Source organism: Giraffa tippelskirchi, chromosome 13 (genome assembly GCF_054371585.1).
Source record: "Giraffa tippelskirchi isolate mGirTip1 chromosome 13, T2T-mGirTip1v1.2.pri, whole genome shotgun sequence".
NCBI lineage: Eukaryota > Metazoa > Chordata > Mammalia > Artiodactyla > Giraffidae > Giraffa > Giraffa tippelskirchi.
In genome coordinates, this window is record NC_137287.1 from 39075358 (window position 1) to 39087692 (window position 12335).

At 61.5% G+C, this 12335-nt stretch overlaps 1 protein-coding gene across 2 annotated transcripts; it reads left to right on the top strand.

Moving 5' to 3' along the window:
* The first annotated feature begins 261 nt into the window (after nt 1-261).
* Nucleotides 262-9653, top strand: PRSS27 (serine protease 27). 2 transcript variants are annotated; one of them, XM_081555228.1, is made up of 8 exons: nt 262-841; nt 1007-1065; nt 1427-1577; nt 4943-4969; nt 5444-5606; nt 6633-6904; nt 8628-8797; nt 9223-9653. In XM_081555228.1, exons 1-8 carry the CDS (start codon nt 835-837, stop codon nt 9517-9519), a joined length of 1146 nt encoding a protein of 381 aa, XP_081411354.1. In that variant the 5' UTR covers nt 262-834; the 3' UTR covers nt 9520-9653. The 2 variants fall into 2 exon arrangements, with proteins under 2 accessions (XP_081411354.1, XP_081411355.1); XM_081555229.1 differs by lacking the exons at nt 1007-1065; nt 1427-1577 and having other exon boundaries at nt 509-841.
* Nucleotides 9654-12335: the final 2682 nt, after the last annotated feature.

The following is a 12335-nucleotide window of genomic DNA, read 5'->3' on the forward strand; positions in this document are numbered from 1 at the left end:
CGCCCCCTTCCCCTCGCAAGGCTGCTGGAGAAGAGAAGGGAGGGGAGGGGAGCAGGAGGGGGGCAAGGGCAGGACTGGGAGGAAGCTGGGCAGCGAGGAGCGGAGGGAGCCCCCCAGGCCTGGCTCTGCCCAGCCGCCCGGCGCGGCCGCTGGCGGCCATCAGAGGGCAGGACTGCGTGGACCCGGCGCTCCAGGGCCGGGGGATGGGCGGGGGAGTGGGGAGGGGGCGGCCGACCTCGGCCCCCGCGCCTCCCGGGGCGCGCCGCACCCACTGCGCAGGCTGGGAGGCTGAGGCCGGGCTCTGCCTGTGCCCCAGCGCTCCCCACCCCAGGCATGGGGGGGGGTCTGCCGGACTGGGGCCCCGGCCCCGGCTAGGCGGGCAGCGGCCGCCGAGCCCAGACTTGAGCCTCTGACGTCAGCCCCGTGCCTCAGATAACTTCCTCCCGGAGCCGCTTCCACCGCGGCGGCGGCGGCACGTCCCAGGCCCGGCCGGCCACGCCCAGAACGGGTACGGTCACCTGGCCGGGCCTTCCCAGAACCAGCTTCCGCCCCGCCTAGCCGGCCCTCGGTTCCGGGAAGCCCCCCCACCGCCCCTGGCTGGGGTAGGAGGGTGCCGCCTGAAGACGGTCGTGGCCTCCTTGGGACGAGTCCTGGAACTGCTGGGACCCAGTCCCTGGACGGAGGGCCAGCGAGGGCGCTGGGATCGGTTGGGGACCCCCGCTCCGGACTCCTTCCCTGCCCTGCTTTGTTCCATAAGCACAGGGGACCTGGACTTTTTCGTGCCCACCCCCCTCAAAGTGTAAAACCCAGTCCTGGACTCCGTTTCATTCACTGATGCCAGGTACATAGTGAGTGTGTGTGTGTGTGTGTGTGCGTGCGCGTGTGTGCACACACACTCGTGGGCTCAGTCATGCCCAACTCTTTGTGACCCTATGGAGCCAGGCTTCTATGTTCATGGAATTTTCCAGGCAAGAATACTGGAGTGGGTTGCCATTTCCTTCTCCAGGGATCTTCCTGACCCAGGGATCAAATCTGCAGCTCTGCATCTCCTGCTTTGGAAGACAGGTTCTTTACCACTAGTGTCACCTGGGAAGTAGATGCTCAATATGAATGAATGAACAAATGAATGAATGAATGAAACAGGGAGGGTCTCCTAGGGCATACTGCAGTCAATTTATGTGGGGCTTGTGGTCAGTTCGGGGGTGTGGTTAGCCACGGTAGGGGGTGGAACTCCATGCCGCAGCTGCCTAAACGGGGCCTATGCACCCTGGCCTCAAACCCTTGGGGTGAGGGGTCTGGCCCCTTGGGGTTCAGGGCCAGATCACGGAGGAACCAGAGTTCTAGGATGCCTCCTTCCTGTCAAGAGGAACTGGGCTGGCCGGGCTGACAGGTCCAGCGGCATAGCCAAGCTGACACTCATCTGCAGCATATAACCCACTTTATGGAGCCCCAAACGTCGTGCTCGAGCACTCAGAGCTCCTGCTGCCGCTGTCCTCTGCCCGGCGGGCACTCCAGCCAGGCCGAGACCATGAGGCAGGTGCCAGCTGTGGCCCTGCTCCTGCTGCTGCTGCGGTCCGGTGAGTCCTACAGGTCTCAGGGGCCACCCTCTGTCCTGCCGGGAGCTGTAGCCCAGTCCCCACTCCCTGGCCAGGCTGGAGGCTGCAGCACGGGCCTCCTCTTCTTCCCGTAGGAGGAAGGTTCCAGACATTCCACCTGGGGGAGCGAAGTGGGGAAGGCAGCATGGGTGCAGGCCTGCAAGGGCCCCGAGGTGGCAACTGGGCAGGATCCACCCCCACCCGCACCCCCACCCCTGCTCCCGCTGCCTCGGGCGAGCAGGGCCAAGCTCTGGGCTTGGCGCTCCGCTTCCTCTCATCTTGGCCTCTCCCGTCTCCAAGGCATAAGCACAGGGCTGCCTGGGTGCAGGATCTGAACTCAAGACTGCTGGCCTCCAGTCCAGGGCCAGTGTCCAAGGGGCCAGGAGAGGTGGCAGAGCACAGCCTGGGCCAGGGAGCCACAGAAGGCTGGGGGGTGCTCAGTGGGGCACAGGGCAGGCGAGAGGGGGCGGGGGCGGCTCCTGCAGCCTGGCCGCTCTCCCAGGCCCCAGTGAGGGTGAGCAGGTGTCAGCCAGGGGCCCCGCCTGACAGGCCCTTCCCAGCCAGGCAGGCTGCTCTCTGCTGGAGAAACTCTCCTGCATTCCTGAGCCCGCCTGGCCCGCCCAGCCACCGCCTCACTTCCGTGTCCTCAAGTCACCTCGCAGGGCTGGGCTGTCAGCCTGGGCTGCAGCCCTGCCAGGGCTCCCGGCTTCCCACTGGGGAGGAGGCACCTCGGTGGGGGTGCCCCGGACTCCTTGGGCTCCGTAGGGACCCCCAGGCCTCACCGCCCTGCCTTCCTCCCCTGGCACAAGGATAACAGCGTTCTTTGAGGGAGCTCATATCTGCCAGGGTGTGGAACCCTGTGATTGCTCCTGGTGGGTGGAGTAATCGAGGTCATTGCCAAAGTGCAAACAGCGGCCTGCACTTGGCTCTCCAACAGCTGACACCAGAGGCCTGAACTCCTTCAGCACCATCCTGGCCTCTCATCTCTGGCTGTTCCCTCCTAAAGCCTCGGATCTCTCTTGCCTCCATGAGACACCAGATACAGAAGCAGAAGGGCCCCGGATCCAGAAGAGGGGCCTGACACCCTGCTGGCTTACCCAGCCCCGACAGGACGCCCACCCTGCCCAGCGTGGGCCTCCACATCGCTCTTCCCCAGGCAGTCCTGCTCCCACTGTCCCTCTTACACATTCCCTGGGCTCAGGCTCCCAGGATGTGGGCCCTGCTTCCGCAGAGCTCCTGAGCTCATGGGTGAGATGAGACGAGAATTCCACCCCCAGGGCAAGGTGGGCAGAGCTCTGTGGGGCCAAGTGGGAAGACAGAAAGCTCAGGAAAGGGATCCAGGCTGCCCAGACAGTACAATCAAGGAGGGCTGCCTGGAGGAGGGGGAGGAATTTCAGTTAGGTTTAGCACTCTGGATTAGGATCTGGATTAACACTCTCTAGAATCTGGATTTAGACCCAGGAGGAAAGGGGTGCTGTGGACAAACATTCAGAGGCAGGAAAAATGAAGTCAAAGTCGCTTAGTCGGATCTGATTCTTTGTGACCCCAGGGACTGTAGCCCGCTAGGCTCCTCTGTCCATGGGGTTCTCCAGCCAAGAATACTGGAGTGGATAGCCATTCCCTTCTCCAGGGGATCTTCCCAACCCAGTGATCGAACCTGGTTCTCCTTCATCACAGACAGATTCTTTACTGTCTGAGCCACCAGGGAAGCCTCAGAGGCCGGAGGCTCAGTGCATCAGGCTGGGGTGCAGAAGGCTGCAGAACCTCAAAGGGAGGGTCTGCCAGGCAGGCTGCAAGTGCCCTTGATCCCGGGCGCAGACAGTGGATCCACATACTTGTACAGGATCGGAGATATCTGGCTGTGGGGAGAACCTGGTCAAGGTTCTGGGAAAGTCCCATGGGGAGGGAAAAAGCCGGCCAGGGCATTCCAGCTTCGTGCAAGCAGAAGCAAGAGCACAGGGTCCGCGGTTATCACTCTGACTAAATCAGATTATACTAAGACCAGGGGCTGGAGGGAATGCCCGCCTGGGGCGCGTGTGCCTTTTTAAAGGGCCCCGTGTTGACACAGTCAGTGTCTGGGCAGACGTCCTGCTGGCCTGGGCTGACTGCTCTCACCCACACGCGTCTGTTGCCGCCTCTACCTGGAAGAGTGGCCGGTCCTGCCTGTGCCTGTCCGCTCCTCTTGGCCCATGCTCAGCAGCCCCTGCAACTGCTTCATTGTCCGCCCCCCAGCACTAGGGAGTGCGCCCTTCAGCTGGAAGAATAGGGTCCTGTCAAACCCCTCAGGGTCACAGAGGGGTGTGGCTCAGCCTGGCCATTTCCTGCCCGGCTCCAGGGGTCCCTCAGCTGTCTGGGACTGGTTACTGAGAGGGGCTGGGGTGTTGGGGGAGAGTGAGGTGGGGAGAAGCTGTCCTGACCCCCCAGTCTCTGATCAGATCCACCCCAGTGACCAGATCCACAAGCAGGGATCTCTTTACGGGGCAGGTCGCCTGGAGCCGCGCTGGTGCTGGTCGAGACTGTCAGCCTGGCTGGGGTCTCTGAGCTGGAGTGGAGGGTCCTGTCGAGGCCAAGAGGCGGGCCCTGTGCCTTGTCCAGAGACTGGGGGACAGTGGGTCCCAAAGAGAGGGGTCCACTTCCAAAGAGTGCACCCCGCCCCCTGCTGTCCCTCAGACAGGCAGGGGTGCCGGGCCCGGCAGGGGTCCTGGGGCCACCTGTGAGCGTGCTGGAACGCCTGAGACAGGGGTTGGTGCCTGGGAATCTGGAATCTTGCTTGGGAAGACTGATCCACGACCACCGGCTGGCCTCTCTACTCCCCTGAGAAAAGCAAGACCCGAGAGGCTGGGTGGGCAGACGTGGAGCCTCGCTCACTCTGTCTGGCCCCTTATCCCAGCCCCAGGCTGGAGGAGGGGGTGGGGGGAGGCCCCACAGCCCCGGGCCGAAGCCTGATCCTCCGCAGAGCTTCCAGATGAGGACGAATGTGAGGTGTGGAGGGAAAGCCCTGGTGGGGTCCGGAAGGAGCCCTCTTGCCCCAAATGGGAGGGTCAAGCCCTGACGGGGTCCCCTCCCTGGCCTCTCTGATTGGTCCTCGTGTGGCAAGACGCCTGTCTGCCCTTGCAGGTGAACCCTGGCCCACAACCCGGCCTGTGCACACCGTGGGGGCGGGACCTGCGGGAAACTGAAGGCTGCCGGCCTCTCCTGCCAGGTTCCCGGTGGACGGTCCTGTGGAGGCCTGAGCAGGCTGGCTGTGCAGCAGAGGACAGGCTACGCTGACCGGTCATTGGGGAAGGGAGGAGCAGACCGCAGCTTGGGCAAAGTTGGCTGATTATCCTCTTTTTTCTCATTTTCAGGGACTCGGGAGGGTGAGGCACTAAATGGTAAGCATTCAAGGCCCTCGGGTAGGGGGACAGGAGTGGGCTTGGCTGAGGGCTGCGAGACTGGCCAGGACTCCCTTCCCCCGGTGAGACCCATAATGAATGGGTCCAGCACGGGAGTCCCACAGTGGGGAAAACTGGGAAGCCCAGAGAGGAGTTGAGGGGTAGAGGGGGAGGGTCCAGGAGCCTGTTTGTCAGGTCGGAGGGGTAAGACCTTTACCGGTATTATCTCACCCCCACCCCCAGAGGGTCCAGTGTCACAGGTGAGGGGCAAGGGGCTCACAGCCTATGTCAGAGGTTGACTGATGCCCAGGCCTCCGACTTAGGCCTAAGGTCGCGGAGCGGGTCAGGGGCAGGAAAGCCAGGAAGTGAACAGGATAGGAAAGCTTGAGTGTGGCTTTGGGGGTGGGAATCAGAGCTGAGGGGATGGGTCTCCAGGGAGCGCCTCCCACCCCAGCCCCGGCTCTGTTCCCCCAGCCTGTGGGCGCCCGCGGATGCTGAACCGGATGGTGGGCGGGCAGAACGCCTTGGAGGGTGAGTGGCCCTGGCAGGTCAGCATTCAGCGAAACGGAAGCCACTTCTGCGGGGGCAGCCTCATCACGGAGCGGTGGGTCCTCACCGCCGCGCACTGCTTCTCCAAGTGAGTCGGCCGCACCCCGCACTCCGCTCCCCGCCCTCCGTCGGCGGGGCCGGGGGTACAGATCTTGCAGACAGAACCGCCCCCTCCCCGCGCACCGCCCCCCAACGCTGGGCTTCAGCACCGCGGACAGCGCCGGCCCGAGGACAGCTGCGGTGCGGGGCGCCCAGGCCGAGCCCCCACGGACCGGAGTGGGGCTGCGTCTGCGTCATCTGAGCCTTCCCTGCCAGGGCTCCCATTGGGTCCAGCCTCGGGGCTGCCCCCAGCTGGGAGGGGTCCATTCCCCCCGGGGGCTCACAGTGAGGTGCTTTCGCCAGACCGGCCGCCCCTACTGCTGGCCGCAGGCTCCTCCCGTTGCCTGCCTCTCTTCCTCGTCTCCTCCCACAACTCAAATCTAGACACTCACTTCCTGGTTGGGGCTCTGGGCACAGGTGGACGGGAGCAGAATGGCTCTTCCTCCTCCTCACCCTGAGGTCACCTACACTGGCCCTAACCAAAGGGCCAGGCCACCCAACCCCTGCTTCCACACCGTGACCCTCCTGGTCCCAGGCCTACAGGGCTTCCCAGGCATCTCAGCTCTTGCCACGCCACAGCTCTTGCAATTCTTCTAAAACCTCACATCTCGAGTTCAGAAATCCAGGGCCTCAGAGGGAGCAAGTCACTTGCCTCAGGCTGGGCCCTGGTGGGTGATCATCTCCTTCGACCCCCACAGACAGACTTTCAGGTGGGGATTGTTACTGTCTCCATTTTACAGATAAGGATATGGAGTCACAGAGAACTTGCTGGGTGACTTGTGCAAGGTAGCTGGGCTGGCCGGGGTGGAGATGGGAATTTAAAGCTGCTTGGGGTTTACACCTTTTCCCACCTCATCCTGTTGTACACCCCCCTGGAGAGTGTGCTCCGGAAGACAAAGTGTAGACTGAGCTGTCAGTACCCTGGGGAGCCAGGAGGAAGTCCGACTCCTCCCTACTTCTCATCTCCGTTTAACTTCCGCTGACACCTCACGCCAGGTCTCTGCTCTCCCACCAGCACCTCTGAAACATCCCTGTATCAGGTCCTGCTGGGGGCGCTGCAGCTGGCGAGGCCAGGGCCACACGCTGTGTATGCCCGGGTGAAGCGGGTTGAGAGCAACCCCCAGTACCAAGGCATGGCCTCGAGTGCCGACGTGGCCCTTGTGGAGCTGGAGGCACCTGTGACCTTCACCAACTACATCCTCCCCGTGTGTGTGCCTGACCCCTCGGTCGTCTTTGAGACAGGAATGAACTGCTGGGTCACCGGCTGGGGCAGCCCCAGTGAACAAGGTACTGGGGGCAGGGTGAGGAGAGAATGGGTGACACACCTAGAGAAGGCAGCTTGGGGGCCACTCTGAACCAACCATCTTCTGTTGATACTGCTGCACTGTGTTACTTGCTCAGTTGTGTCCAACTCTCTGTGACCCCACGGACTGTAGCCCGCCAGGCTCCTCTGTCCATGGGGTTCTCCAGGCAAGAATACTGGAGTGAGTAGCCGTTCCCTTCTCCAGGGGATCTTCCAGACCCAGGGATCGAACCCTGGTCTCCCACACTGCAGATAGATTCTTTACCATCTGAGCCACCAGGAAGGCCCACAAGATCTCTACTCAAATGGGTGGAGTAGGTATGGGAAAGGGGCAGCAGACACAGGAGGAGGAGCCACAGGGAAGTGGAGAGCAGGGAACAGAATGGGCCCGGCCTGGTGGGTGGGAGGCGGGAAGAAGGAACTCTGTCCCACAAAGCCTCCAGCTAGAAGAGAAGATCTAAAAACACAAGAGAAAAGCAGGTGGGACGGAGCTGCGGTTCTTGAGAACCCAGGGCCTGGGGTGCCGGAGTCCCGCTCCAGCTGGTCCAGGGGTCCCCAAGGGATGAACAGCGTCGGCAAAAGGAAAAGAGACAGAGAGTTTTTTGATGGCCCAAAGACCACACTCTTTATTGCTTTAGTCTCTCTTTATATAGCACATGATCTTCTATGTAATGATTCTTACAATATTTTTCCATTTAGATCAACATCCCCTGATTCTAAGATGTGTTAAAAGTTTTTTCCTAGTCTATTGTCACATTTTGGTTACATGTTTAACCCAAAACGTATTTTTATTTTACTAAAACATAATCTATAAATCATATTATTCCATCTGCTTATTTTGTACAGCCTGCTACTACAGTGTGTACAGCGTCTTGCTTCAATGACTAAAAACTATACTGGTGGCTAAGGGCAAAGTTTTTCATAGTACAGCCATTGTCAGTGGTGGCTTGTTTACCATCTACCCACATACCACAAGACTATTTCTGGCAGGGGGAAGTCTTTTGCAGTTTACCTAGAAACTATTTACAATACAATTTATATATATCTTTTCCGTTTATGCTTATATTCTGAGGGGAAAAGGCAATTGGCTTAATTTCTGTAACTTTTCCTGATACATGACCCAAGTTTTCCAGTCATCAATAACAATTTCCTCATGAGGCCAGGTCACAATAGGCTTACGGCTTGTTTTCCAAATGATCATGGCCTTATTCCCTGGCTGAATGTTAGGGACCCACCAGTCAGGGGCCTCAGTAGGTTTAATCATTTTTGGAATGTTTCTCTGGGGCAAGGGATCATTTTTCTTTTTATTGGACTCTCATGATCTCATCATGGAAGCCCCTACAACTCCAGCCATCAAAGAATGAAACAGAGTTAGCCACAACAAAAGCATAGAAACAAGAAGGAGGGAAGGTTCCAATCCTGGAGAGAAACCACTTTGCAGTTTCTTCTTGAGTGGTGCTGTGACTTTGTCATCCAGCAATAGATGCAGAACGGCTCCCAACAGAAAGAAAGAAACACAGCTAGCTACAACAGAAGCATAGAAACAGGAAGGAGTGAAGGTTCCGATCCTGGAGAGAAACGCTTTGCACTTTCTTCTTGATTGGTGCCGTGACTTTGTCACCCGGCAGTAGTTCCAGAACGGCTCCCAACACTGGGGCCCTCGGTGAGACTGTCCCCTGAGCCGTACCTTGTGTCTCCCCTCCGCAGACAGCCTGCCCAAACCCCGGACCCTGCAGAAGCTCACTGTGCCCATCATCGGCACGCCCAAGTGCAACCTGCTCTACAGCAAGGGTGCGGAGTCCGGCTTCCAGCCCAGAACCATCAAGGATGACATGCTGTGTGCGGGCTTCCCCGAGGGCAAGAAGGACGCCTGCAAGGTGGAGTCTGGGGCTGGGCGGGCTGAGGCTGAGCCTTGCTCCCCGGGCAGAAACCAGCCCACCTGGGACAAGGGACAAGGCCCAGGAGGTGGGCCTGCAGGGCCCAGACCAGAGCTGTGCATTTGGCCAGCTGGGAAAGCAGGTCCCTGGGTTCCACCTGGGGGAGTCAGTCAGTGAGTCTGCGGCAGGACTCAGGAAGCTGCATTTTCAAGACACTTCTCTGAGGTGATTCAGGGTGGGTAGTGTGGCAATGCTAGAGAAATGGGCACCCCAGGCCGGAGAGGAAGGGCCGCGGGGGCGGGGACTGTCCTGGGCAGAGAAGAGCAAAGGGAGGGAGACAGGTGCGGGCACTGACCGTGCAGCCGCAGAGCCTGGCTCTGCGGCCCACGTGCGCCGTGACACAGGTACCTCTGCTTCGGCCGCAGGGAGATTCCGGGGGCCCCCTGGTGTGCCTCGTGGGCCAGGTGTGGCTGCAGGCCGGGGTGATCAGCTGGGGCGAGGGCTGTGCCCGCCGGAACCGCCCAGGTGTCTACATCCGGCTCACCTCCCATCACGACTGGATCCACCAGATCATCCCAGAGGTGCAGTTCCAGCGGGCAGGGCCGGGCGGTGCCCAGAAGCCGAACCCCCGGAGCCTGCAGCCCCTCGGTCAGAACTCCGCACACTGCCCGGCCGCCCGTGCTGCCCTCCTGGGCCTCACAGCCTTGCTCGCCTTCCTCTGAGCCTTGCTCAGGTCGGTGGACAGCGGCCGTCCAGGTCCACGGTGTACATTTGTAAATAGCTCTCCAGTTCCCCCTCCTCTCCAGTTCCCGCTTCTTTTTATTTATGTTCACTCTCCAATAAAGACCCAACCTCAGGGCTGGCTCTCTGGGCATGGCCCCCTAGGGGGTGTGGGGTCTGGTGCTAGGGAGAGGTGTGGGGGCGAGGCTCCACACTGGAAGCTGGACGTCACGTGTCGCCTGTCACCCAGCCCCACACAGGCAGCCTCCCGCTTCCCCTCCACCTGTGTCCTTGCCAACCTGGTTGTCACCATGTGTCACCAATGGGTACCTGGGGATGGCCCTAGGGGCAGCGACCGACACTGGCAGGGGGGCCCAGCAGAGCTCTGGAGGAGGGGGGCTCTACGGGGCATTGGGGAGCAACCCCCACTGCCTATTGGACTTGCCCAACAACGTCCCTTGGTAACGCGCCTGAGGCTAAGACACCATGCGGAGGCAGGGGCCGCTCCTGGTGCCCCAGGACCCCTCACACCCCAGCTTCTTTTCCTCCACGCCCTCCCTCCCTCCGTGTCAACCTCCCCACAGGTGAATTCGAAGTTTCGGGGGTAGGGGGCTGGAGTCAGGGTCCACACCAGCTAGGAGATGTTGGACAAGCCACTGGCCCCTCTGAGCCCATTTCTCTCCTGTGACCCTGGGCAGCACCCCCACCAGCCTCCTGCGTCACAGCGTGGATGGTGAACTCGCCCGAGCGTACGTCAGGCAAGGCTCCACACCCACCTGGAAGCGCCCGGGGACCCTGCAGACCCAACACCCCAGCAGGCTGAACCCCGCCAGAGCTGGGGATGCAGGGGTGAGCAGGGCCCTCCTGGAGTCCACACGCTGCCATCCGGGCTCGGAGGGTGTCACACAGAGGAGGGAGGCCCAGGCCACGGGGGGCACGGAGGTTGGCAGGTCAGGCCCCAGGAGACAGGCTGAGGCCTCAACAGCTCCCTAGGCTGGGACCCCTTCCTTTCCCCTTCCTCCATGTTTGGGATTCAGATCGTGTTTGCTGGAGTCGTTCATGGTTTCTGTGAGGATCCCTGGGGATTCCCTGCCCACAGCGCCCCCACCCCAGTTCCGCTGCCCCTCCCGCCCCTCATCCCACCAGCCACCCCACTCCATGTCCCTCCCGGCCCGGGAATCCAACAGGCACAGAGCTCAGGCCCCCAGCTCGCTCTGACCCCATCACGGCTGCGACGGTGTGGCTGTCCCCGGAGGCCGCCTCGGGTTCTCAGCCTGGCCCGTGTGTCCACAGCAGGCCTGCAGCCAGCCAGTCCGCTCCCCACTGAGGGCTGATTCCTGAAAGGCAGCAGGCTTGTTGCCCTCAGTGACCACAAGTGGACGAGAGTCCTGGGAGGCCTCAGCCTTGCATGCCACACACATATGCCCACATGCTGGTATACAACACACGTGCACCCATGCAGACACACACACCAGTTCACATTCACATATACATGCACACACGTGCACACTCACGCACAGAGAAACACACACATGCGTGTGCACAGGCCCAGCTGGCCTGGCCAGTGCTGGGAACGCAGGCCTGGCTATTTATGGAACAAATCAGTAAGCACTTAGCAGGCACCTGATGCGGCCCGACCCTGGGGACGGAGATAGGCACAAACACTGCATTCCCGTTTGCTCCACTCTGCCCGGGTGTGTTCCTGGCAGGCAGGGGAGTGGGCCGTCTGCGAGCTCCTTCTCCAGAGCAAAGATGGGCTCCAAGGCCTCATGGGAAGTGGGGCAGGGCAGCAGGTGCACGGAGGCCTGATGGGGGGCAGGGGGGATGGCAGGGCTGTGGGAGTCCTGAGGATGGCCCTGGGGGCTGGGAGCAGGGGCTGGCCTGGGTCTTGCCACCGTGCAGAGGCCACCCTGCCTGGGGGAGTAGAGAGCTCTACGTCCTGCCATGGTGGGATCAGAGGAGGGCGGGGCGGCCCACCTGCCAGCTCCGTGGAGATCGGGGAGCACCAGGCTCCCCTTGGAGGACCTGCCACCCCGTCTCCGCCTCCCCCTGCTTGCTGTCCCAGCTTTCTGGGTGCTCTGGGGTCTCCCTCACCCCACCAGCCTCCTGCTTCTACCATGGGGCGGGGGTCTGCTCAGGGTCCCGTGGTCCTAGGGAAGAGGGGCACAGATGTCAGGATAGCTGAGCACCCCTGGGGTACCCCACCCTGCCCAGCTGGGAGGACGAGGCTGCGGTCCTGGGTGGGCCCCAGGCGGTGGCCAGCATACAACTCCAGGGCAGGTCCCCCACGTCCTGGACTCCCAGACACCGGCCCCACCTGGACCCAGGCAGACACTCAAGGAGACGGGATGGGGAGAGACTTTATTGACGCCATTCACAGTGAGCTCAGAGCTGTGAAGTGTGGGTCGCGGTGTGCCCCCAACCACCCCACCCCATCCTGAGGACCCAGCACAGAGGCCCTGGACTGGACCACCATCTCCCCTTGGCCCTGTGCTCAGACAGGAGATGAGCACACGCTGCAAGACGAGCTGCTCTGGGGCGTCTCCAAGTGCCCACCAGACAGAGGGGCCTGGAGGCAGGTCCAGCTTTGCTGTTGGCCTCAGGGAGCTGGGAGAAGGCACGTTTAGTCCTTGCAGAAAGCAAACTCCTTGGAGAATCTGAAGTCCTCCCCATGTGCCCCGCTGTACAGGACACACCTGGAGCCCCACCCCACCCTCTGGCAGGAATCCCCACTCGAGCCGAGCGGGTGCTGGAAACAGGACAGGCAGCGGAGACCAGCCTCTCAGGGTCACAGACGTCCTAGCCCAGCGAGGGCAGC